Here is a 23867-nt window from a genome sequence, read left to right as displayed (position 1 = left end):
ATTGATTGTAATTGAATACACTGGTGGTGAAATCTAGCCCCTGAGGTGCAGATTTGGTATAATTAAAATATAACTTGTGTACAAGGAAGTAGCACATTTATATGCTATTTCACAACGTATGGAGAATATAAATGCATGTGTGAGACAACATCACATAAATGCACTTTTTTTCTAGATTGAATACAATAAATACTAAACACTAGGTAGCAACATATTCTCTCACCATTACACAGGGTAATCATATATTAATAATGTGAAGCAACTGTTATTCAGAGCTAAATCCCTAAATTCTTATTCAGGCAGGATAAGGAAGAATTTTGTTCCATATTGCCTCTTTACCAAACCTAATTACTTGGTTACAAGTGTGCATGGTAAAATAAATTGTTTGTTACTGTGCCCAGAAAGGATGGAACCATTCTCTTTTTCACACTCTGCTATTGCACTGTTCTCAAATTGGTCCCTGAAAATTGAGCTGAAAAAAAACCCCCTGGAAGCGTGAATTCACACTCCCATATCTGTGTTTTGTAGATATCCAGTCCTGGTGTTGGCAAAAAATGAAACAGCATCTGAATGATAACTAATAGAAAAATGATGAGCAATGAGCAAAATCCTTACTGAATATAAATGATGTTTACTTCCATAAACATTTCTGAGTATGAAAGGCAATTCAGAGTGTACTTTAAGGTGGTTGCTAGTGATGACTAAGAATTAAATGTCACTGTGTTATGCAAGTGTATCTGTCTTCTCAAGAATTATAGAGGCACATTGTGTCTTCTGTTATCTAGGACTAACCATGAAGTGACTGCCTTCAGTATGGTACCTAGTTTACATCACTAAGGATATCAAAATTTTGTTCTCTGGAAATTGCTTTTGCTCATTGGTTCACCAGACAAATAGAATGAAGACTCTCAGGATTATTTTCTTCTCTTTCGAAACATAAAAAACAAATAGCTATTGTTTAGGGCAGAAAAAAATCTTTATACGTGCCAAATCAACTCAGAGTGATCTGTAATAATGGATGTGTTTGCTGGAGTATGTTGGTTTATTTGAATATTAAGGTTTTAACAGAATGAAATATTTATGGAGTTTTATTTAGCTAATGATGAACAGGGAGTAAATAGCAGATTACTTTCTTTGTTAAAAAGGTTTCAAGGAGAGGAGAAAAGGCAATTAAGAATTCCACTACACAGAAACCAGACTTCTTTTCAGCACTAGAATGGGTCCTGACTCAGCTGGACTTCTCTGAGAACCTCTGGTGACAGAAATGATGCAAAAAATATCTTGTTATTTCATCTTAGGATTCCTTTAGTGAGGAGGAGGGAAGGAAGAAAATGAGGTCAAGGATATTAAATAATAGTGGCCAGATTTTGTCTTATCTAACTTTTTAGGGCTGTGCTGATCTCAAGCCCAGGCACAGCCAGTAATTACTGACTTGGCGATGGCAGGATCACTCTAGACTCAGTAACACCACAGAATTACACCTTGGAATTTAGTTAGGGACAGATCTTCAACTGGAACAACTTGTTTGACTTCTGACAGTGCTCAGGGGCTGTAGCATCTCTCAATTAGAAACAGAGACCATAGATAAGGCCATAAGTCAATCCACAGCCTTTGCCACTGTTTCCCTGCTGCAGTGCAGATAGTGTTTGCAACTAGTTTGTGCAGAAACACTGGCCTAGGGGTCCTAACACATTTTAATTGTACCTCCAACACATTCTCTTTCTAGCTACAGAATAAGGAAATCTTTTGTCTTGAGAGTGTACTATATTAATCCCTTGTGAATCCCATAAAAACAGGCATGTTGTTTGCTCTGCTTAGTCTTTCTCATATGGAAGATTTATTTTATTTCTTCTGCAGTAATATATGGTATCCTCAAAAGACGGAATTCTGGACAGAAACAAAACAGGATTGTTTAGCAGTTTCCAGAAACACAATAAGAGACAGTACAGTTCAAAGCAAATTCACACTGAATCCATTCATAATTGCACATTCACAGCAGGCCTCCAGAATTGCAGCAGTGGAATGTGTTAGGCTCTGTCTTACTCTTCTCTGAAGTGCTGAGAGCCCCATTGCATAGTTAAAAATAGACTGCACTGCATTCTCAATAATAAGGCTAAGCAGATAATTTGATCTAAACAATTTAACAAAATTAGCTTTCTCTTTTACTAGAATCAGTCTACAAAGAGTGCTATTTTCAGCAACATTTCTATAAATAATTCCTAGTGCACAGCTATTTTATGAATAATTCACAAATCTGAATTCTAAAATTCGAGCAACTGTGGATTGACAAGCCATAAATACATTGCTATTTCTTAAGTGAGTATACAAAATTTGTTATTTTACACAAATGCAAGTACAAATTACAAATGTGTATTCAAAATTACAGTATTCTAACATTCTGCTTTGTCATTGGTTTTGCCCGATAGGAAAGTAGTACAAACAATTTTTAGCCTACGTTTGTTTAAAAACTGGAGTAACTATTTATGGAAGATTTTAATTCTGTTCTCTTTCCCATCTACTGAGGGCAGTGTGTTAGGAAATATAAATACTGCATAATTTTCTTTTTCATCCTCATTTTCTTCATAGGCATCTTGCACTGATGTGCTTGTCCACAATAATCTTCTGTCCCCATGATCTCTGATGGGCACAGGCCTGCTGACCCAGCCAAAGGTATGGGAACATTCTAACTCACAAATGATGGATGGACAGAGGGAGGTATAGCCAGAGGCCTTTCTTCAGGCACTCAGCAGTGTATTTTTTAATGAAATATATCAAAGTCTCAATCTATTTGGATACCATTAGGCTTATTTTTATTAATAGGTGAGTGCTTTTATTGCCTTTAGGTATTAGCAAATTTTTTCAGATATTTCCATTTTCAGTGTTTCCAGGCTGTTCCCAGTAGAATTATTTGTTTTAACCTCACATTGTATCATTTGTATTTCTTGTTATCTTCCCTTTCTACGCCTATTTCCATTTTTCAGAGTACCTAATACATTCTTCAAAATGTATCCACTATTTAGCTTATTACTTTCATCCTTTTTTTTTATCACAAACTCAGTTTCACAGCCTGTTCATTTGAGGTAGATTTTAAGTTTCATCCAGTAAGGCTCCTATCTTGTGCATTTTTATAATGTATATATTGTTCTAAATGGCACAATTCAAACCAAACCATTTTGATGCCTTGTGACAACAGCTGTTGTCTCAAGGGACACAGTGCAGGTGGTCTTGCATATAGCTTTGAGTTGGATTTAGAGCTCACTTTTCAGTGTCAGCAGTGGCATAGCCTGCATCCACAGTCAGGCATTTGTTTTGAGTTTCCCATTACTTTCAGTGTTATCTTTGGTCTTTCAGCCAGTGACTCCTCAAGAAAGTTGATCTGCAAGTAGAATCTTGTAATGAATGGCCACCATGGCACTCATGCACACTGGAATCAGCCTTGTCACTCTGTCAGGCAAGAACTCCCCCAGAATCAGTGTCTGTGGGTCTGAGCACACTGGTCCTAATGAAAACAGAAGTGCAAAGCCCTACTGACTGGAAATGAGGAGGACATGCTCTGCTGTGAAGATGTCTCTAAGAGGATGTTGCCAGCTTTAAAATGTTCTGAATTCAAAGCGTTCAGTGGAAAATGCAGAGACTCTGAAGACATATGACTGATCTCCAAATGTGACTTGGCTGACTGGATATTATTTTCAAAATAAAAATAAAATAACCAAGTAGATTATTAAAAATAGTTCCTTACCTAATGTTTAAGTTGATGGTGGTAGGTGGGCTGATCATTAATTCCTCACGTTACAGTCAATACTTTATTCAAACAGACTTGTGTTATATAAGGCCTTCCCAAAATAAGAAATATATAAAAAATGGCTCCTTAAGGCTGTGGTAGGGTCTTTACCCTCCCTGCCTCCACTTCCCACCCTACCCAATGCCTGACATGAAGCATTGTAATTACGCTGATACTAATTGGAGTAACTGATCTAGAATTTGGATATGTGCCCTTGGAAGGATAGCTGAAAGGGAAGGATAGCTGAAAGTCTTTCCAGTCCAATAAACAAGTCACTAGATCTGTCTGTTACATGCTTTTAAGTAAAATCAAACATACATGAGGCACAAACCATAATCATGTGAGTTGTTGTAAGTCTGGGTTATTTTTCCTAGGTAAACAATGAATTAGACTTGGCATTCTTGCCATCTTATCTGTAGCTCAGAGGAATTAATATCAGTTATTATTAAAGAAAAAAAAAGTAACAAAATTCAGCATATGAAATAATACAGAAGGAATCTGTCAAAACTTAGAAAAACTCTTAATCTTTCAAAGCCAAAAAGTATCAAAAAGATTCCTGGAAAAAGAAGCCATCCTCTAAAGAAAACTGAATGGCAAACGCAAATCCCTAGCTGCTAGGGGGATCTCTAAGGGACATGTCTAGTCAGAAAGCATTCCAAGATTGCAAACAAGAAGTATGTGGGTACAGAATAACAATCAGCATTTTGGAGAGACAAAAAAGTAGAAGCCTAAGGACCTTGGTATTAAATTAGCTAATGATAGCAGATTTTTTGCAGAGGAAGCAGAAATACTAGAATAGAAAAAAATATCCCATTTATTAGTTTCAAAAAATCTGCCTCAGTTTGGGAAACTAATGATGACATAATACAATAAGTCATTAGAACTTAAGACATTTATGACAATGGATAGACAAAGAGTGATAATTCAACACAAAAATATTTGCCTAAAAGAATAGTTTCTGAAGGTAGGGGCCTAGAGAGACTAGAAAGTGAAAAGGTAACATCAGTCATTCTTAAGTATTAGATGCTACTAAAACCAGAAAATCACAAAATATAAGTAGCATATATCCAAGAATGCTAATGAGAACAGGAATGTGACTGTTGGATGATACCTAATTGCATGTGGTTTGGGAAAATTCTGAAGAAGATGCAGTTTTGTGTCTGTTTAACAGAACTGGGACGTTAGGGCTTATGAGGCATATTTTTCTGTAATCAGCATCACTCTTACCATCCGTTTAGAAAGTGATTTGGGGAACCACATGAGAAAACATGAATTGCTTTCAGGGTATCAACAAGGGTCATGTCCCTTGTACAAACATGGACCCACTGTCCTAATCAGTCTTAAACTTATTTAATTTCTGAGCTATTTCTAAATGGGATAGAACTACTAGCAACAGTGATCAATTTTATTCCTGAAAACACCAGTGAATGTAATATGAATGCAAATAGTATCTCGGTAAATTTTTGCTTATAAACAACAGTGGCAATCCTAGCCATTAGTGTAGCTTGCACACTTGACAAATCTAGAACTGGGAACATTTGAATACTTCAACTACTGCCAGTATTGCATATCTAAAATCCCTTTTCCTTCATTTTCTCAGAAAATTAAAATTCCAAGCTCTCCGTATTGCCTGGTGGTTTCTTGTACAGTGGCCTTATCAGAGACACCAGAGAAGCCTGATGTCATTCCTCTTTCTTTTTGTTTTGAAATCTCCAAAGGAAGAATGTTTCTTCACTTCTCATTCAGGCTGGAAGAAACTTAAACAGAGCAAACACAGTCCTTCTCCTTGTGCATCATATCCTCCAGGATAATTTTACTGCCTAGTCTGACAAGCAGAGGAACAGATCTGCCTGTACATCCCTCCACACACAGATGATGTTGAAGGAATTGGAAGAACAGATGAGTGGCATTTGTGGTCATCCTCGTGTGCTGCTCTCTAAAGCTCAGAGCAGGAGGAGGAAGATGGGGAAAGCTTCATTGACTGAAGTATAAATAAAGGTATTTTGGGGACAAGAAACTACTTCTCTGCCTGCTCTAAAATTGGAAAATCTAGTCCCTGGTTGTGCTCACAAAACCAAGTTATTGCTTCATTAAATACTTTTAATGATGACTGAGTGTTTAGCCAATAAAGTTCTTCTTCTGAGTGCTTGAGATTAGAAAGACCACTTGTCTCAAAAAAAGATAAACACCATGGTCTAAATAAATGGGGCATTCTGAGAACACTGATTCAGTAAATACTTCCATTAAAAATTTTATTCAGATGCATGCTTTTTGTCATTGACAAGTAAGTGGGGAACTATATATGTGTGTGTGTGTGTGTGTGTGTAGGCTAAAGTTGTATTTTGCTGTTTCAAAGAAAGGAAGGAACATTGCTGCTGTTGTGAGATCTCACAGAATGGGAACAGCAACATCCACTCCAGATAAGGCATCTAAAGCAGGGTACCATATGTAAATGCAAGTCCAGAACCCATAACTTTGGATACGCTTATTTTATTCTATCACCACAGTGAAGATATTCACATCCACTGACTTTAACTTCAGAAGCAGACTATTTCTATGAAAATGCAAGTCCAGAGGGCAAAGATCAGCAAAAAACAACTACAGCACAGAAATCTGAGCTTCCTGAATTGCACTGGACAGACTGCTGATCACAGCAAGATGTATGGAAAGGAAACAAGGTAGAAATATATATCTGTATCATCAGCTAATATGGAAGTATTTATTTTAGCAGCGTCTGCACAACTAGTATAGCGGAAGGTCATTAAAAATTATTTTTATAAAATTTCTCTTGAAAAATATTAGAATGCAAATCACCTATTTAACCTTGTATGAGTCACAGCTGACAGATTTTTTGATGTCATAAGTGAACCTATGACATCAAAGAATGTAGGATTATGTGGTGCATATGTAACTTCAGGTGTTTTAAATGAAAATTCAGTAGAAGGGTAAAGACACAGCCACTCCTACTATTTATATACCCTCCTACCTTGGAGGAACTTGTTTAATTCTTTGCATCTTTGCATACACTAGTTTCAGTGTATTTTTCAGGGCCAGCTTCCAGTGTATTCACCTGCCTTTCCAGCTACATTTTTGCATATCTAGTTTAATTGCACGTGTTACTATACGTACATACTGTTGAGCTTGTTGAATAGTGAAGTCCATATGATTTTAATATCAACATATTAATCACAAAGAAAAGCAAGATTGCAAAATTTTAGTTGGAGACTGAGGAGGTATCTAAAAGTCAGTAAATTCCTGCCTGTTATGTGGCAAACAGAGGTGGCAGTAGGATTAGCCTCTAGGCTAGAGTCAGAAGTAAGCTTGAGGCTTTAAAAAGTCAAAAATGCAGGAGACCATCCTCTTTGCTTGTGGCTAAAGCTGATTCTCATGGGAGATTGCTAACATGTTTTTAGTTTTTTGATAGTTGTGCATGTATTCAGAGACAGGACAAAAAGCAGGTCAGCAGCAATCTTTGTATTTAGGTAACTCTGCCTGACATGCATCTCTATATTCTTTATGCAGGTGCCCAGAAACAACTGTGATCACAGCAAACAATATTGATCTGAGATCTCTTTATAAATGCAAACCTGTCACCCACTTGGTTTCAGAACTGGATCTACATTTTTTGTACCATCATCTACTCTGTTTACTGTTGGTTACTCAGTACAATAGTTTGATACAACTACACTGCCTTCTACATATTTTCTTGGGAAAAACATCCCAATACCATATATTGAAAATGCACAGTCTTATTTTAAGAAGACAGAATAGTTTGAATAATATGTAGAAGGTTATACAAAATGAATACGAGAAAATAATTGTAGTAGGGAGGCTGAGACTGAACAACCACATTTAATATGAGTAAGGAAGGGTGCAATAGGTTTGTGCTTATGAGATCTCAGATCAATAATATTTGCTGTCAGCACAAGTATTGTATTCTAACTGCTTCTAAATGAAGTTCATATTTGTATAAATCTGATTTTAAAACTGAGTCCAGTCAAATAGCATTTACAATTTCATACATGGAAAACTTACGTGCATTTTATTCCTCTAGCTGTGATTCTACAAAAGGAATTCCATGAAAATCTTTATAAACTATTTTTAAGAACATGCCCCAATAATTTAAGAATAATATTCACCATATTATGGATGGCCCTTAATAAGAGAATTCGCTCAGTTCTCGCTGATAACTGAGTTATTTTTTTCCAGTTGCTCTGGTTGCCCCTTTATGGGTTACTTGAGGAGGGTGCAAACACTGTTTCCCAAAACTGTAGCAGTGAATAGGGCTATTTGTGCTCAGAAATTGCTTAGGCTGTTGCTAAGCTGACTGATACATGCTTTTCAGTGAAACAAGTAAAGAGAATCATTAAATAACAGTTACAAGGATTTGTTTGGTTAGAAGGCAGTGCCAGCAGACAGATGACTGTTCTTCAGGGGAATGCAGGATGAAAAACATTGCATTTGTGTTATCTGGGGCTGCTTTAAGTTAGTTACTTAAGTCATTTAAAAGTCTGAAAAAGGCTCAGAAGAGGTCAGAATATTAAAGTTTGTTTAATTCCTCCTGAGGAAAAAAATGTTTTAAATAAAGAGGACTGCATATTTTATGAGTAATTACATAAAATGTTCTTCGTTCTTGTGAAAAGACATGGCTGCAGAAGCAGCTAGGTAGGAATTTACAAAATGCCATATCCATATGCCTGGGATTCAATCTTATTTTGGCTATAACTCAAATTCCAATTTAAGACTGTTGACTGACTTATGAAAAATATACTTGGTTGTTTCTTTAGCTTTTCTGATGTGCAAACCTTTATCATGAAGCTGAAGGCAGCATAGCACAGTAGGAAAGGAAAGTATTCCACCATGAACCTTTCAGTATGCAAATTACTGTGTACACTCCTGTATCCATTGATACAGGTCTCAATGTCAGCTGCTTGTATTACCAGTATTTCATGCTCTGTTTCCTTCCCTAAGCAGGCACACCGTTTTGTGGTGTATTCAGTTAATTGGTATGAATCAGTCCTGCTGTCAGAAAAAGTAGTTATTAGGAAACCATCTTTAGAAGCTGGCCAGTAAAGATGAAGACTAGAGATCATATAATTTTAGACAACATGCACCTAAGTAGACAAACAGTACTAACCGTTTTTATCAGATACATCAGTTATTTTCCTTTTTATTAAAAAAATCTTTTAGTCCAATTCCAAACAGGATGGAATGAAGATAAAACAATCTATACAGAGGACCTTGTTATTTTGCATTTTGTTTTGTTTAAGACAGAAAATATGAATTCTTCAATTCCAAATAAAATCAAATCTAGACTTTAAAGCCCCTTAATGTCAGGAACTAAAACAAAGACAATAAAAATAGAAATGCTTTTGAAATAGTTTCAAGTGTTATAGTACATAATGCTGCTGATAGAAGGTTAGTTTTCTTTGAGTCACTAAGGAAAAAATTGGAAGCTGCAGTCCATGCTTACAGTGAAGTCCACTGAATTTTGGAAGTAATGCTGTAACATAAGAGGTCATGTCCCAGATAAATTTCAAAATAATTTTAATAATAATACATATTGGTACTGTATATCTGGTTTCAAACTGACTTAAAGCACTAAAATCTCTGCTGTCTGGGTTCTTTGGTAGAATGATTAATGTGGATAGAACCATGTGCTTGGGTCACACATTTTGGTTTAAAAACACATGAATAATAGATCTGGTCTGGAATTCTGGGTGAATCCAGGAAGTTCTGAAATTCTGAAAATGAAGTTACTTTTTCACTATTTCTGAATTCTCACAAGAAGAATTTTGTACTTGTATCCAGGCACACAAAGTCTTTGCTTTCTCTAGATTTAGTCCTAGACAAGAAATCTGGTGCCTTGTGGAGTGAGACAGTAGGATAGATTGCTGTTCTAGTGAAAGATGGTCCTTGAGAGGACTTGTTCCACACTCCTGCTGCAAAGATTTACAGAACGCTTTTGAATTTTCCCTGGCTTTCAGTCAAGACTCACTAAGTGATACCTAAATGATGCCCTGAATCATTTTTGCCACTGAAAAAGGGGATTTCAGTGCCCCAAATACACTGGACCCTCTCAGAAGAGTCCGTGTTCATTTCTTAATAGGTCCCTTATGAATTTCACGTCTTCAGACTTGCAATTTTAACACAACTGCGTTAAATCTGCAGCCAACTAAAACCACCATTTTTAGAGCTGATGTTGTTTCAATAGCTTCAATACTGCATTTCTTGTTCCTGATGGTTACCTTCTCTGCTTCAGCTTTTTCTTCTTTGCAGACTCAGTGAATTTATTCTGTTTTACTGGCTCATGACTTGGCCAAGCATAGAAGAAAGGTGAAAGCCTGGTTACCTGAAGGCAGTATTTCCTCTACTGGAAAAATAATTGTTTCCTGTGAGGATACGTCTATCTGTGTATTTGTATTTTTGAGATTTTGTATAACATATATAATTGGTTTTGAGGGCATTCAAGTAAGAAGAAGTTGTAACAGTCTTGAGCAACAAAGGAATCAGTTTTTAAACAGAGGAAAAAAAAATAAAAGACCTCTTTCCATAGCATCAACAGTTTTAAAAAGCCATTAAAGACCACGTGTTATCTGATAGTAACAGGGGAGGTTAGCACTCATGTAGATGTCACTCACATGTGTTTTTGCATATTCTCTTCCAATATCTTAATATATGTTACTTAAAAGATGTAGTGGATTTTGTTACTGTATATAATGTAACAGTGAACGTATGTAATTGAGTGTAGATAAAGTGGAAATACATGAAGCATCCTTTTTTCCCCAGGACTGAAAGGTTAGAAGGCACTGTATTGATTACTGCAGGAAGAACAAGAAGTGTTAACTACAGTCTTAGGTCTTAACATATTGACTGAAGTTACTAGAGTAAAATATATGGAATGACACCTGGGAGAGAGCCCAGGGCACATTGATAGTAAAAGGATGCTGTTCAATGGCTATGAAGTCATGTTCCTCAGAAATGGGAGAGCAGACACCAAATGAGACTTGACCAGTTAGCAATTAATGATTTAAAGCATTCTTAAACCTTGGAGGTTAAATAATTATGAATGATTTTTATACTGACTAACTACTAATACCATAGGAAACAAAGTAAATTAATTTCCAAGTAGGTAATGAGATTTAATTTACCAGTGTATTGTACTCCTGTGAGTCATATTTTCAGTAGAATAGTTTATTGTGGTAACCCTTTGCTGTACATAGTATTCTTATGAATTCTTGCAATAGGGATAAATTAATTTGTATTGCTAACCAGCACTAAAGCAGTGCACTCTTCCTAGTGACAAGTTCTTGAAATCTGGGAAAAATAAAGATTTTAGTGACTATTTGTATAGTCTGATTATGTGAGAAAATCACAGGTTTTTAAAATCTAGAAACACAGCCATTCCAAAGATGCAAAGTTCAAGCATTCAAAAACAGATGACTGATTTCAAACCAGCTTTTGTTTTTCAATGTTAATATTCCAAACCATCCTATTATTCCGTGCAATGAATAGAAATCACAGTTCCTTTTTGTGACTGTCCTTAATAATACTGTACTTTGTTTCTGTCTGGAATTGTACTTGGCAGTCATTTTCTGAAAAATTGTTTTGAAAAATTCAAACAATGAAAAAAAAATAGATGTAGGATATAAAGCTATTATAAAATTTAAAGGCCTAAAGGTCATTAACTGCACTGAAACATGAACATATTTATCAGATCTATTTAGATTTACAAAATTAAACTTACAAAATGTCATCTAGACTTCGAAAAACACTGAGATTGATTTCCATGTGGAGCAGGTTTATCACACTACAAAATGCTTACTTGGCTGTACCACTGTGATTATCAAATGATGGTCAGCAAAGCAACCCTTATAAAAGAAGTCCACTTTACATACTGTGAAGGTCATTACAGAAAACTCCAGGTGGAGAAAAGCAGCACAGAGATGCCATCTAGCAGTAACTCTTAGAAACTTCCTAGTACTGGATACTTCCTTCTTTCAAGATATTGCACTTATGAGTAGGAGAAAGGAATATTTTCTATCCAAATCCTTTCACTGTAGCTGGCTTTCTGCTGAATGTCTAGCCACCCTGTTGGAAATAAATCTTTAATGAAATATATTATTTTGGATAATTTTTTAAACATTTTCCTATGCAAAAACATAGAAAAAATAGAATAAAGTAAAAAAATAGAATATTTAATAAGTATCCTCAATTGAGATTCAGTAATTAGCACTGTGTTAAAATTTATCATGAGTGAGCTGCCTTCCAGTTAGAGAAGAATTAGAGAAGAATTTCTAGAGTTGAACAATAGTTTATAGCAAGTTTAAAAGAAAGAATTCAAGAGCATGGGCAATAAATTACTATGACTGAAATAAAATCCTAATGTTTCAGAGATTGGGGAATAAACTATATATACATTTTTGTTACATATGTTACCATAAGATGGCGATACTTAAGCACTTTACTATCAGCAAATAAGTTGAGCACAACATCTCTGTCATAATAAGAGTGCCTGAAGACAGCAGTCTTGACTCAGTGATAGCCTGGTACTAAATTGAAGATTTTTCTTATGCCCCAAGGCATTATTTTAAAATAGTTGAACAATAAAATAAATAATTACCTGAAAAATATCTAGGGCATGACTAGGAATGTATTGTGTATACCAGAAATATCTGTTATGATTCATCTCCACAAGGTAAATAGTTTGTGAGTGTCAAGGGCACATAGAATGTTGTCCTTCTAGGCATGAGCATACTGCATAATTTTTTCTGGAAAAGAAAGAATTTACCATCCCCTTGTTTCCTACAATTAAGTTTGTATCATAGATTTGCTTCCCAACCTGTAGGGCAGGAAATTACTATTCTATTTCAATTTAGCATAAAGCAAGATAAATAATTGAGCACTAGTTCCATTTCTGAAGTGTGTTCAGTCAGAACTTGTACTTTTTTGCTAGAAAAACACTGTTAAAAATTTTACATATATAATTTTCCACAGTAATATAAAATATATTGTTCATAATCAAAATTAAATTACTGTTTGCCATTTTATGTTTAATGTGGTATAGGATCCACTTGATCTCACTTTTTTTTGATTTATGAAAACCCAATGAGCTCTAATAAAAAACAGATTTCTAATTAAAATGCAATCTTAAGGACTCTTGGGCTTTTTTATTCCTGACCTATGACAAAGTCAAAGGAGCCTGGAAAGAACATCTGATCATCGCTGAAAATGTCACACAGAGTGATAAATAAAAGGCCATTTTCATGCCCTCTGCACAGCATGCCACAGCAAAAAGGGCTAGAAGCAAAGTTTCCAAAGTTCATTTGTGCCATTTCATTCCAGTGCCTCATCCTGTTTTTCAGTGCTGGATGGTGACAGAGACAAAAACTGTAACATTTTTTCCCAGTGATATTTTTGGGTCTGAACTAAAAAAAATTGTTCTGCCAGATCCGTTTGCTTCATTAACGGTTTTACTCTTCTCTGGACAGAGAATGATAAATTTGCTTTTCCTGCTTTTATGCAGTCTCTTTAGTAGATCTTGCTAAGTGTAACAGAAGACAGAAAAATAAAGGAGTCTGTGGAAACCTGTAGTTCTAATGAGCCCATGTGCTTCTGTTCACACAGATGTGAAACTCCCGTGTGTGCACTGCCTGATGAGTCTCCTTACAGACACAGCAATACCTCAGACTTTCAAATAACTCTTATTTAATAGAACTGATTTCTTAAGTAATGTTATTAATCCTTTATCACCTCCTGCTTTTTTAAGTTGTCACTGTATCTTACTTACTGAAAAGCAGTCAGAATACTGCAGCCGTAAATCAGATTTCCACAGAATTGCTTTTTAGGTTCTGTTTTTGTTTTTAAAGAGGAGCATCCCTTCCATATTGTTGGACATTCATATTTGTATACTTACAGATGAATAGTTTTATTTTAAGTTAAAAACCTGTGAGCTGAGCATTGCCTCACATGGTTGTCTGATACCTAACTGGTATCATTAATATGACATTCACCACCATGCAATATAAATTGTGGCAACACGGCACGGAGTGCTGCTGGTAATGGACTGCAATACTACAGCAATGTTTCCTCTTGTCACGTTTTTAGAATGCTCACAGTTACAAGACTGTATGCCACAAAAAAAAATGGCAAATGAGACACGTTCCACATCTGTAAAATACAGCACTACAGACATCTGCAGACCTGGGGGCTGTCAGTCCTTACTGCTTGTAAGTGGTAGAGTGCAATTCTGGTTTTCTAAATTACTTAATCTGAAATCCCCTTCACCAGCCAAGCTGCATGGCTAAAACCTATTGTTTACTTTTATAATTATTTCAATTTCAGCCGCGATCTCTTGGTGACTTGAATACGTTTGTAAATAACAGAACTGCAGCATCCCGGAGCGTGGCTACAGTACTGAATTCAGTGTCTTCACGTGACGCCTCCAGTTTCACTCTAAACAAATTCATTTCCAGTCGGAGGCTGCCGATCCCTGCTTCCAGCGCCTCAGAGCTGCTGCAGTCACCGGGCGCCAGAAACGCCTCCTCGGCTGGAGCGGGCTGGCTGGCGGCTGGTTCGCGCTGGACAGAGACCGGCCACGGCAGCCCCGTCCCTCTGCGGCGGTCACAGCTCCGCTCCTGCGAGCGAGGGCTGCCGCCGTGGGCAGCTGCGGGCTGCGGGGGAGCCCTGCCCTGCCCTGCCCTGCCCTGCGCGCCCGAGCCCAGGGCCCCGCTGCACGGCGTCCGCACTGGGCACCGCGCCCCCCTCCCGGGCCGGCAAGCGGGGCCAGCCGCTCCCGACAGCTCTCCTCTCCCTCCTGGCTATTCGGACAGCCAAGGACACGCACCCGCCTCCCCCCGGAGCCATCTGGCGCATCGCCCGCTACCGCATACGCCCTGTGCGGGCAGGCTCCGCCGCTGCGAACTTGCGCCCGACCGGCTCCTACCTTGGAGGGATCGAGGCCGACCAGCAAGGACAGCAGCAGGAGGTTGAGAATGCCGGCGGGCGCCCGCATCCTGATCCCGGGGCTGCCTCTCCGCGCCGCTCCTCTCGGTCATTCACTCCGCTCCCGCCGCAGCGACCGCGCCGGCAGCCGCGCTCTCCGCCCGCCCGCCGGAGCCCGAGTGGAGGCGGCAGCGGCAGCCGCCCGGGGGACGCTCATTCCGCGGGCAGCCTCGGCGCGGGGAGGGCGGGCGAGGACGGCGCTGCCCGAGCTGGCGGAGCGGCTCCACGGCCCCGTCCCACCCCGCCCCTCCCCTCCCCCCGGCCAGCCCACCACAAAAGTTTGGGCCCGGGAGACGGCGGAGCCAGCGCGGCTGGACGGGTGCGGGAGCGGGCGGCGGATGTGACATCAGCGCCGGCGGGAGGGCGCGCGGGCGGGGGGCGCGGGGGCTCCGGGCGGCGGCCGCGGGCTGAGGAGAGGCGTGGCCGGGCCGCTGCGGGGCGCGGCGCCCCCTGTGAGGGGCGGCCCCACCGACCCCGCTCCCGTCTGCGGGATAGCGCCTGATCCCGCACCCGGCCGGGGGTCAGCGCCTGATCCCGCACCTGGCAGCGGGATAGCGCCTGATCCCGCACCCGGCCGGGGGTCAGCGCCTGATCCCGCACCTGGCAGCGGGATAGCGCCTGATCCCGCACACGGCCGGGGTTTATCGCCCCCAGCAGTGGCCGGCTGAGTGAGGCCCGCTCCTGTGTGGGGCGCAGCCGTAGGCGGGGAGGAGCCGCTCTCCCGAAAGGAGCGCCTGGCACCATGGCAAGGGTGGGCTGATGTGGGGAGCTGCGGGGAGAGGCTTTTCCTCGGGGGAATCCCTTTCACATGTCCGTTTAGAAAGTTAAGTCAGGGCTCTTTTAACAGAGTCAGACTGAGCTCTGGTGAGAGTAGAGCCACCTATGCATTCCAGCTGGCCCATGGGCAGCAAGGGACCATCGTGTCTCCGTGGTTTGGCCTGTGAACTGAGGCGGGAAAGCCTGTGCAGGTGCAGGCAGGCGGAGGTCATTTGCTGAGAGGAACCCTTGAAAGCTTTCTCAAAGGCAATCAGGAATTTCCTTTTCCCATCAGACAGCATCTTTACAACAAGACAGCGCTGCTTTGCCAGCCAGGGCTCTGGCTTGGCTGCTGTCCGCCTGTGCAGGTCAGTCTCACAGGACAGGTAGTGACGGCGTTTGGCTTCCTCAGGGATGTGTGTTCAGCACAGCTGAGCTTGGCCCGAGTGTAAATAACAGCATTTTCCTGTTAACGTGGGCGAAGCATCTTAATGGTTCAGTTATTTTCCCTTAGAAGAGTCAAGACCTATGGCATGGATAATCTTATTTATGACACAGTCAAGGTTATTATAAACGTGCTTTTTAGCTTTGTATGGTAAAAATGTATTAGCTTTACAGTTGACAATTTTTTGGTCTTAACTAGGTTCATTGTGTGATTTTTCAGCATCTAGCACAGAAAGGTCAACGCTGTTATGCTGGTTTTTTAGGTGCTGTATAATATTAACTAAGGGAAAAGTGGGCTAAAGATGTCCTTAATAAAGCAAAACATAAGTGCTAAAATACCAAACTCTGGAGAAAACAAACCCCCAAGTTTGGGAGGGTATTAGGGTAAGTGTGAGCAGAACATGATTTTCTAACTGTCTCCAAGTCTACAAGATTGGTGTAATTTGCCTTTAGGAGCTAAGACCACTGCTGAAAGACAAATGGAGCTTGGTGCTTACAGGCTATCTGAGAAGATTGCATAGCCTTGACATAGTGTTCCCAGATCAAAAATGCTGACTTCTCCTGTGATTTCCAGTGTTTTATTACATTTTTGAATTGCTTTTAGGATTGCAATAACTAGATTTTGTTTTGTGAGTGAATTAAAATGTATGTTTTATGCTAAGATGTCTTAGACACCCCCCTTTTCATCAACAGTATCTTTTACTGATACTGCTGATGAAAAGAGATACAGTCTTTAATTTCCTTGCAAGGTAGGTCTACAAATTATGTTTCCTTATGGCATAGAAAGGAAATTATAGATGATCCTTTATTGACATTCCAGGGTCAGCAATGGAAAGAGACTCCCCTCTGCTACAGCTGCTTTTGAATTACCTTCTACAAGGAAAATATAAAAGGCACAGAAAGGAGATTAGTTAATTTTTTTTTATCCTCCTGTAGAAAGTATGTAAAAGCCCTATTTTGTATTAAATAGCACAAAAAAATATCAAAGGGGACAGCCACATATATTCATATGAATTTGATGTAAAGTAATGGTTTCATTGCACTGAAAGCCTCAGGTTGTCCAAAGGACAGTAAATGGTACTTTCAGAAGAAATAATTTCATATGAAAAAAGAATGTAGATTCAAAGCCACAAAGGCAAGATTGAAGGTATTTAAATCTCTTCTAGAGCATCTCAATGACTAATTCTCTAATTTTCCCTAGCTTTATTTTCTCCATGCTTTTCTGCCCTTCTTTTTTTCCTCAGTCATAGATAAAGTTGGCAAAGCATCTGAACTATTAAATTAATCATAGAATGCAAACTTTTTACGGAGCTTTGGTGATGCAGTATGTTTTTCCACTTCCTGATGCTGCTTGGAATATCTGTCCTTGAAATCAGTAAAATACTGAAGAATAAAGTTAAATAATAAAACCAGTGGTTCCCCCAAAAATGTAAGCCTTCAGAACTCCTGAACTTCTCAGATACTTTTATGTGTTACAAACTAAAATTTGTTTGATATATGAAAAGGTACCAAAACACGTTTCAAAAGGATAGCATGAAATGACTCAATTATTTTCTGCTTGATTTTAATAATCCATTCAGAAGAAAATTAAAATATGCAATAGACTTATTCCTCCACCCTCTAGCAACCTGACAAGTAATTTTTTTTTTTTTTGCCAGAAAAGACTGTCTGAAGACTGGTGAGAATCATTAGCAATTAGTACCTGAAATAATTCTGTTAAAGTTTATCTGAAGAATTAAACAAAATTGAAGTTTTCATAAGAAGTTTTTATTTCTGCTGTATGCTCTGAAGCAGCAAGGGTATACCCGATTGTGAAGATCTCTCTAGCAAAGCTTTTAATCATCCTTAAAACCTATGAAATTCTATGTGAATGACATTTCTTGAGGTCTTTGTATGGAGACTGACTGCTGCAGTGAAATACATGATTGTGAGAGAAGAGATACCAAAAGCTTTCCTGCAGGCATCAAGGGACAGAGTATCAGCAGAATGGAGGCATGCTGTGAATACAGCTTGTCTAGATGGGGAAGGATGTTCTCAGTGTGTGCCTAGAGTTATAACAACTTTTCTTCACACTATATTGCAAGATGTATTGCTGGCAATTGGAGTAAGACAGAGACTTGTTCACTTGGGTACCCAGAAAGAGAATTTGATGAATTGGCTGTAGATACCAAATTATACATAACTAAGTTTGAAGTTCTGCAATCTGAGTTTGGCAGCTCAATAGTGATGGGAGTTATGAACAAGGATACTGTAGTGTGCATCTGTGGAAAGGCAATCTTTGTAACAGGTAACATCTGAAAAATCTGAATTGTTGTGCTAACAAACTTTTTCTCCAAACTGGGAAGTTCTTCATTAAATTGGTCTAATACCTAATATTTCATGGGTTTTGAATTTTCTACTAAGAAGGTAGTCTGGATTTTGAATTTTAGGCATTCTACTGATTGTGAGAATGAAAAGTTTAGGGAATTGGAAAGAAGGATTGAATACTGACCCTTGTCAACATCTGAAATGTCCTTGAGGAGGATAAATTTGTTCTTCACTACATAAAAAATTTTGATGTCTCAAGTCAGCTAAAGAGAGAGAAAAAGGTGCAAACAAAATTAAGCTATCAATGGTACAATGGCTAAACTTTTTGACAGATTATATTTGTTTATATTTTTAAGGAACATGACAGAAACAGAACACATGAAGTTTTTAAAATCAGATGATTATAAGAATTAGTAAAAAATTTGTTTAATTTAGCCAGTGAAGAGTACATAGATGTTAAATAAAGTACAAAAATATTACACTTGTGGGACAAAATTCATGGTGGGACTTTAAATGACTAAATTTCCTACTAATTGGCTAATTTTTTACTGTCTGATTGAAGTACCATTTATAATTATCAGTCATATTAGCAGAGTAATTTTTGGAATCTGTCAATACTATGACCTTGCTTTCTAATCTACATCTATATTAGATGTAATATCAAAGTGAGGCTTTAGAAGCATGTTTTGTCAGTGTAACTGCCCTAGTGATGATTATTTTTCTAAACAGAATTTTTTAAAGTCCTACTATTACCTGAAAAATGTGTTTTGATTTTTTTGTATGCTATCAGAATTAAATAATTATTGAAAATAAATTTAGGAGTTTGTTTTTCTTACTCCTTGCTTTCTAGAAGTGAAACTTTCAAAAGAATTTTTGTTACTTAGAGTTGTTTTAGGAACTTTTCTGTGAACATTACCTTTCTTTGCATATCTCTGTAAGAGTGCACTGAAAGCAGTTAAAATCCAAGTTTCTACAGAAGTGCCAGTGAGAGATGTGCTGTGATGTGAGGGGCTGTGAGTCAGATTAATGTTACTGCCTCCCTCAACAAACACGAAATACCTGACAGATGATGGAAATACTTAGCTACTGGGTGATGTGGACAGGTTTAGCAGAGAGCCAGTGAGTCAGGCACCTCTTTAACTATTTGTTTAAAGCTGATCAGTATCTAGAATTTACTTTTGTCAAAGTTTAAGTTTAACCTTAATTTTCATCGGCGAAGAAATGGCCTTAGTAAAGTATTCCCACGTACTTACAGTTCATAGGAAATACAAGAAAGACTTAACTCTGTGGAAGTTTAAATTGTATACAAAGCTAAGATCAATATTTTTAAACATTTCTGTGCTTTAGCTTGCTTAGTTTCTCTTTCATATATCATGCTTACTTATTTACTTTTTAATTCAGGACTTTATCAGTGTATCAAGAACAAATCTATAAAATAAATCCTATTTCTGGCCTTTCAGCAGTTAACATCTTTAGAGTACAATATAGCTATAGGATATTCAGATTTATAGTTCAGTTATATTTTAATCACTATGAATGGAAATGAGGAAATGTAACGAAACATTTAATCAGTGTGAAATGTAGGAAGGGCATTCTTTGTAAAAGTGACAGAGTCTATAAAGACTGTTTCTCTACCAAAAATGCTTTTACTAGAAGAGTATGGAGCTCTGCTCACAGGTATTCTGGCATTTCTCCCTTCTAGTATGGACAAGTATTTTACAACAAATCACATCAGAGTGGCCTTTACTTGTATTGTTGGTTATGCGTGACTTTTATAATTTTAAATATTGTAAAAATAAAAGATTCAGATTCTCTTCTACAAAAAGTATCACAAAAAAGGTATGATTCCATAGAATAGATGACACTTGGAAAATTAAGATTAAAATACATTTTATTTCAGAATAAAGTGCAGATAGAAATATCTAGAAGTTGTTTGATAGAATTTGGTTTGCCCGACTCAATATGAGCAGGAATAACATGATTTTTAAATGCAAGAGTACTCACTTGGCAGTATTCAAAATTGACTATTTTCTCTAAAAATATGTAATTTTTAGCCTGTCAAGTCACAATTAAAATTTGGCTAAGTAGCTGATTAAGTCTCCCTCTCAGTCTCAGGAATCTGTACAATTTTGAATATTAAATACCTCTTCTAATTTATGTATTTTTAATGTACTTTGCAAATACAACTTCAGAAGTAATAAAGAGCAGTGTTCTGTATGATGACACATGTATGAATTTATTTTGGTATATTCTTCAAATATTTATACACAGGCAAAACTAGTTTGTGTCTCATAGCATTTATATGAATATTTATTGACCAAAGTGTCATAGTAAAGAGGCTGCTTGCAATATTCTGGTGCAGCAGCATGAAGTTTGTGAGAATTTAAAGGCCAGAGTATGCTCAGCTATTGATCATTGTACAGTTCCTGGGACTCAGCATCTTGCAGGACTGGGTCTCAAAGAAATAAAATAGTAAGGAAACACTACTAAAAGTTCAGTTGCAATACCAATCTTTGTCATAATCACTTAAGGGTATTTTAAGTACTAAGGGAAAGGTCAGGTCATGATTACAAATGATGGTGCAAACATTCTGATGGACTTTGTGTTCTGTTTCATTTTAAGGTTTTGAATTAGCCATCATACCTGATATTTTTCCCCAAATGAAGATTCAGTGTATGTAGTACCTCTCCCATGGGTCTAGAAATTTCTGCTGGAATGGAGAAAGAAAATTTTGCATAAAAACTTTTCACAAACACAAAGGGGCTTAAGAGGTGGGTGTTTTCTGTAATACAGTGGTTCATTGCTTTGATTTTTAATAAGTTTCAGTTTTTTAAAGAACCTATCAGTGTGATGCTATTTGAGGTACTATTACAATATTCATGATTCTGTCCCATATAGCCAGGGCTTTTTACAGCTGATGACATAAACTCAGGCACTGTTAGGGTACTTTTTGTAATTTGACATATATTTGATATTCTAATTCCAGGTAGATATTAGAATATAATTAATATGAAAAAAAAGGTAGGTTTTCAAGATGATACTTAGTGGAATCCCCTGGGTGCTTCTTTAGGATTAGATTTTGAATACTGATGTGGGTGCAGTGGAAGACACCTGTCAATGTGCTCTCTGAGATCAGTTTTGAGTAGGTAGGCAGCTTTTTGGGAGGTAAATGTTAGGAAGAGAAATAAAGGTGGCTCCATCCAGGTCTCAAAACAGTGCAGTGAGCTAACGAAGGGTTGTGCTGGCTGGGTGAACAGCTCAGCTACTTCTGCATTCCACAATGTTCAGTGTCCTTTGTTTTTGATTTTCTCATTACAATATCAGATTTAGGAGTCTGCAACTTGCATGTGAGACGTGTTATCCCTTTTCTAGCCTATTCCACTTGACCAGTGTTACCCCAGATGCTTGGCTTTTATATTGTTTTGATTTTCCTCCTCTCCTGTGCAGCAGCCACAGAGGGACAGATAGAATGATTCCATTCATTCCAGTTCCACTCATAGCTCTGGCTGTGATACGTGGTCAAAGTAAACAAGGGATCTCTTCTTTAGAGAAGAAAGTTTATAAAGCTTTTATTCAATTTTCTTTAAGATATCAGCCCATTTATAAATTGTAGAGGAAATAATTGGATTAAAAAAGTCATAAAGAATTATTGTAATAAAGTTGTGCTTTGGAACAAAATGTGATGGTTTTCCCTCAAACTGTGGTTTCCATTCCAGTAATTTTGTTATCTTTTATAAAGCTACTCCTCACTTATAACTAGTGTGTCTATAAAGTGAAAGTGAATCATACCTACAATACTTAAAATTCAGGAAACATAAAAAGTATAAATACCTCACATTTTAAGACATACGAAACTCTTTTTCATTATTAAGCCAAGCAGTAGAAGAGGTTGCCTAGCAAGGCCATGCCATCTGCCTTCCTGGAGGTTTCCTAGACCAGACTGAATAAAACTTTGAGTAACTTTGAAGTTTGACTTCACAGCTGATCCTGCTTTGAGCAACTGGAGACCTCCTGAGATCTACAGCCTGAATTATCCTGTAACAATGCGAACGGTGGTGATCTACACAACTGCCTTGTCTCTTCTGCTCTGAGCAGGACTTGGAGCCAGCCACCTATCTTATTCCTCAGCATAACTGAAAAAGTATAGGTGCTGCATTTCCCATCATCCATCAATCCAGTATGGGTTTTTTGACCAATATGATGTATATTATACAGTTCTATGCGTGTGTATATATATATTTCTATATTAATTATTTATAGATACATATTGCTATGTAGACCAGTTTGATACAAATTTTAATTACAGGAACCATACTGTACAAGTTGAAGATGTGTGTGTTTTTGGAACACCTCTGCTTTTTTTTCAGAAGCTAGTTGCAGTCTTTGTATGAACGGTGTCAAACCCTCTCGTAATTAATTATTTTAAAAAGTTGCTTCTCTGTGCTTGTCCCTGATCATTGTTTTACAGGAACTTCAGCTTACACATTAATACCACTTTTTTTTTGGTCTCAAGCCAGAGGAGAGCGTTTTAAATCAGAATAATACTGAGGATGGACAATGAGGTACATAAATTGTGAAATCCCTTTCTCACATCTGTACTGCATGAATGTTCATATAAATCTAATGATCTTTTTGAATATAACCTAGCTTCAGCTGTTAAGCAGTGGACTCAACCCCAAAGTTTTAATGAATTTTCTGAGATAGTCTTCAGAGATAGATTGTTTTCAGTTTTAAGCCCGTGGGTGAAAAAAGCCTATGAGACACTACCCATTTTTTTTTAGAACATGAACAGTCATTATTTGACTTGAGAATGAGGAGTTTGAAAACATACTTCTTGGAAAGCAGCACAGCTTTTCTTTCAGAGAGAGTAGTACAAATCCCTTGTTGTCATATTCAGCAGATGGCAGCATGCATGTTAACTGGCTGTGTATCTGCTCAAATCTTTTAGCTGCCGTGCCATATTGATGAGCAAAGTAATTAATTTGTGAGTGTCTTTAAGGTCAATCACAGTGGAAGCTTTCCGTGTGTTAATATAAAATATCATATTTACCCTGAGGGTGCACTGTCACAGCAGGTAGAAGTTAATTGTAGAATTATCTAAATTTTCTTCCTAGAATACAACCATGTTGAAAGAAAGAAAATGTATAAAATGAGTGCAATTCAGAAGCCCAGTGTTTCAAACATTAAAACACAAATATGACTTTTCCACATATGCATATCTGAGTGGCACCAGGATCAGGTGGTGGGATTAGGCCATGGAAGGTCATTAGAAAAAAAAAAAGAAAAAAAAGGCATTCAGTCCAAGCGAATGTTTGTCTGTGATTAATGTCAATACTCACGTCTTTTGAATTTGGCCAGTTCTGGTTTTTAATAGCAGATAAGGTATGGAGTAAATGAAATCAAACTCTAAATATAAATAATAAAGGCGTATGTTTGACGCAGCACTGCACCAGAGCCCCGGCTGGCTCTACGGTGGTCTTCTGCACTCAGATGCAGGCACGCACCAAGAGCAGGGAAGCACTGGGGAGTTGGCTTTTCCCTCAGTGAAACCTCCAGAGTCTTGGGCCACCCCAAG

General features: G+C 38.0%; 1 protein-coding gene and 2 long non-coding RNA genes across 3 annotated transcripts in view; 2 read left to right on the top strand and 1 right to left on the bottom strand.

Moving 5' to 3' along the window:
* Positions 1-15130, bottom strand: part of OLFM3 (olfactomedin 3) — a 54401-nt gene extending 39271 nt beyond the window's left edge. Inside the window, exon 1 of the mRNA XM_086841729.1 lies at positions 14727-15130. Coding sequence (XP_086697855.1) covers positions 14727-14795 — 69 coding nt within the window. The 5' untranslated portion in view covers positions 14796-15130. The remainder of the gene's footprint in view (positions 1-14726) is intronic.
* A 59-nt stretch (positions 15131-15189) lies between these two features.
* LOC147651625 (uncharacterized) lies at positions 15190-20519 on the top strand. The gene is made up of 3 exons (XR_015273720.1): positions 15190-15536; positions 15633-15909; positions 17644-20519. It is a non-coding gene; the product is annotated as an uncharacterized LOC147651625 (long non-coding RNA).
* A 395-nt stretch (positions 20520-20914) lies between these two features.
* On the top strand, positions 20915-23502 carry LOC147651624 (uncharacterized). Its single transcript, XR_015273721.1, has 2 exons — positions 20915-21063; positions 22274-23502. It is a non-coding gene; the product is annotated as an uncharacterized LOC147651624 (long non-coding RNA).
* Positions 23503-23867: the final 365 nt, after the last annotated feature.

The sequence above is a fragment of the Cyanistes caeruleus genome, chromosome 9 (assembly GCF_971803275.1).
Source record: "Cyanistes caeruleus chromosome 9, bCyaCae1.hap1.1, whole genome shotgun sequence".
NCBI classification, from domain to species: Eukaryota; Metazoa; Chordata; class Aves; order Passeriformes; family Paridae; genus Cyanistes; species Cyanistes caeruleus.
The sequence above is the reverse complement of the archived record's forward strand: the minus strand, read 5'-3'. Positions and strand labels throughout refer to the sequence as shown.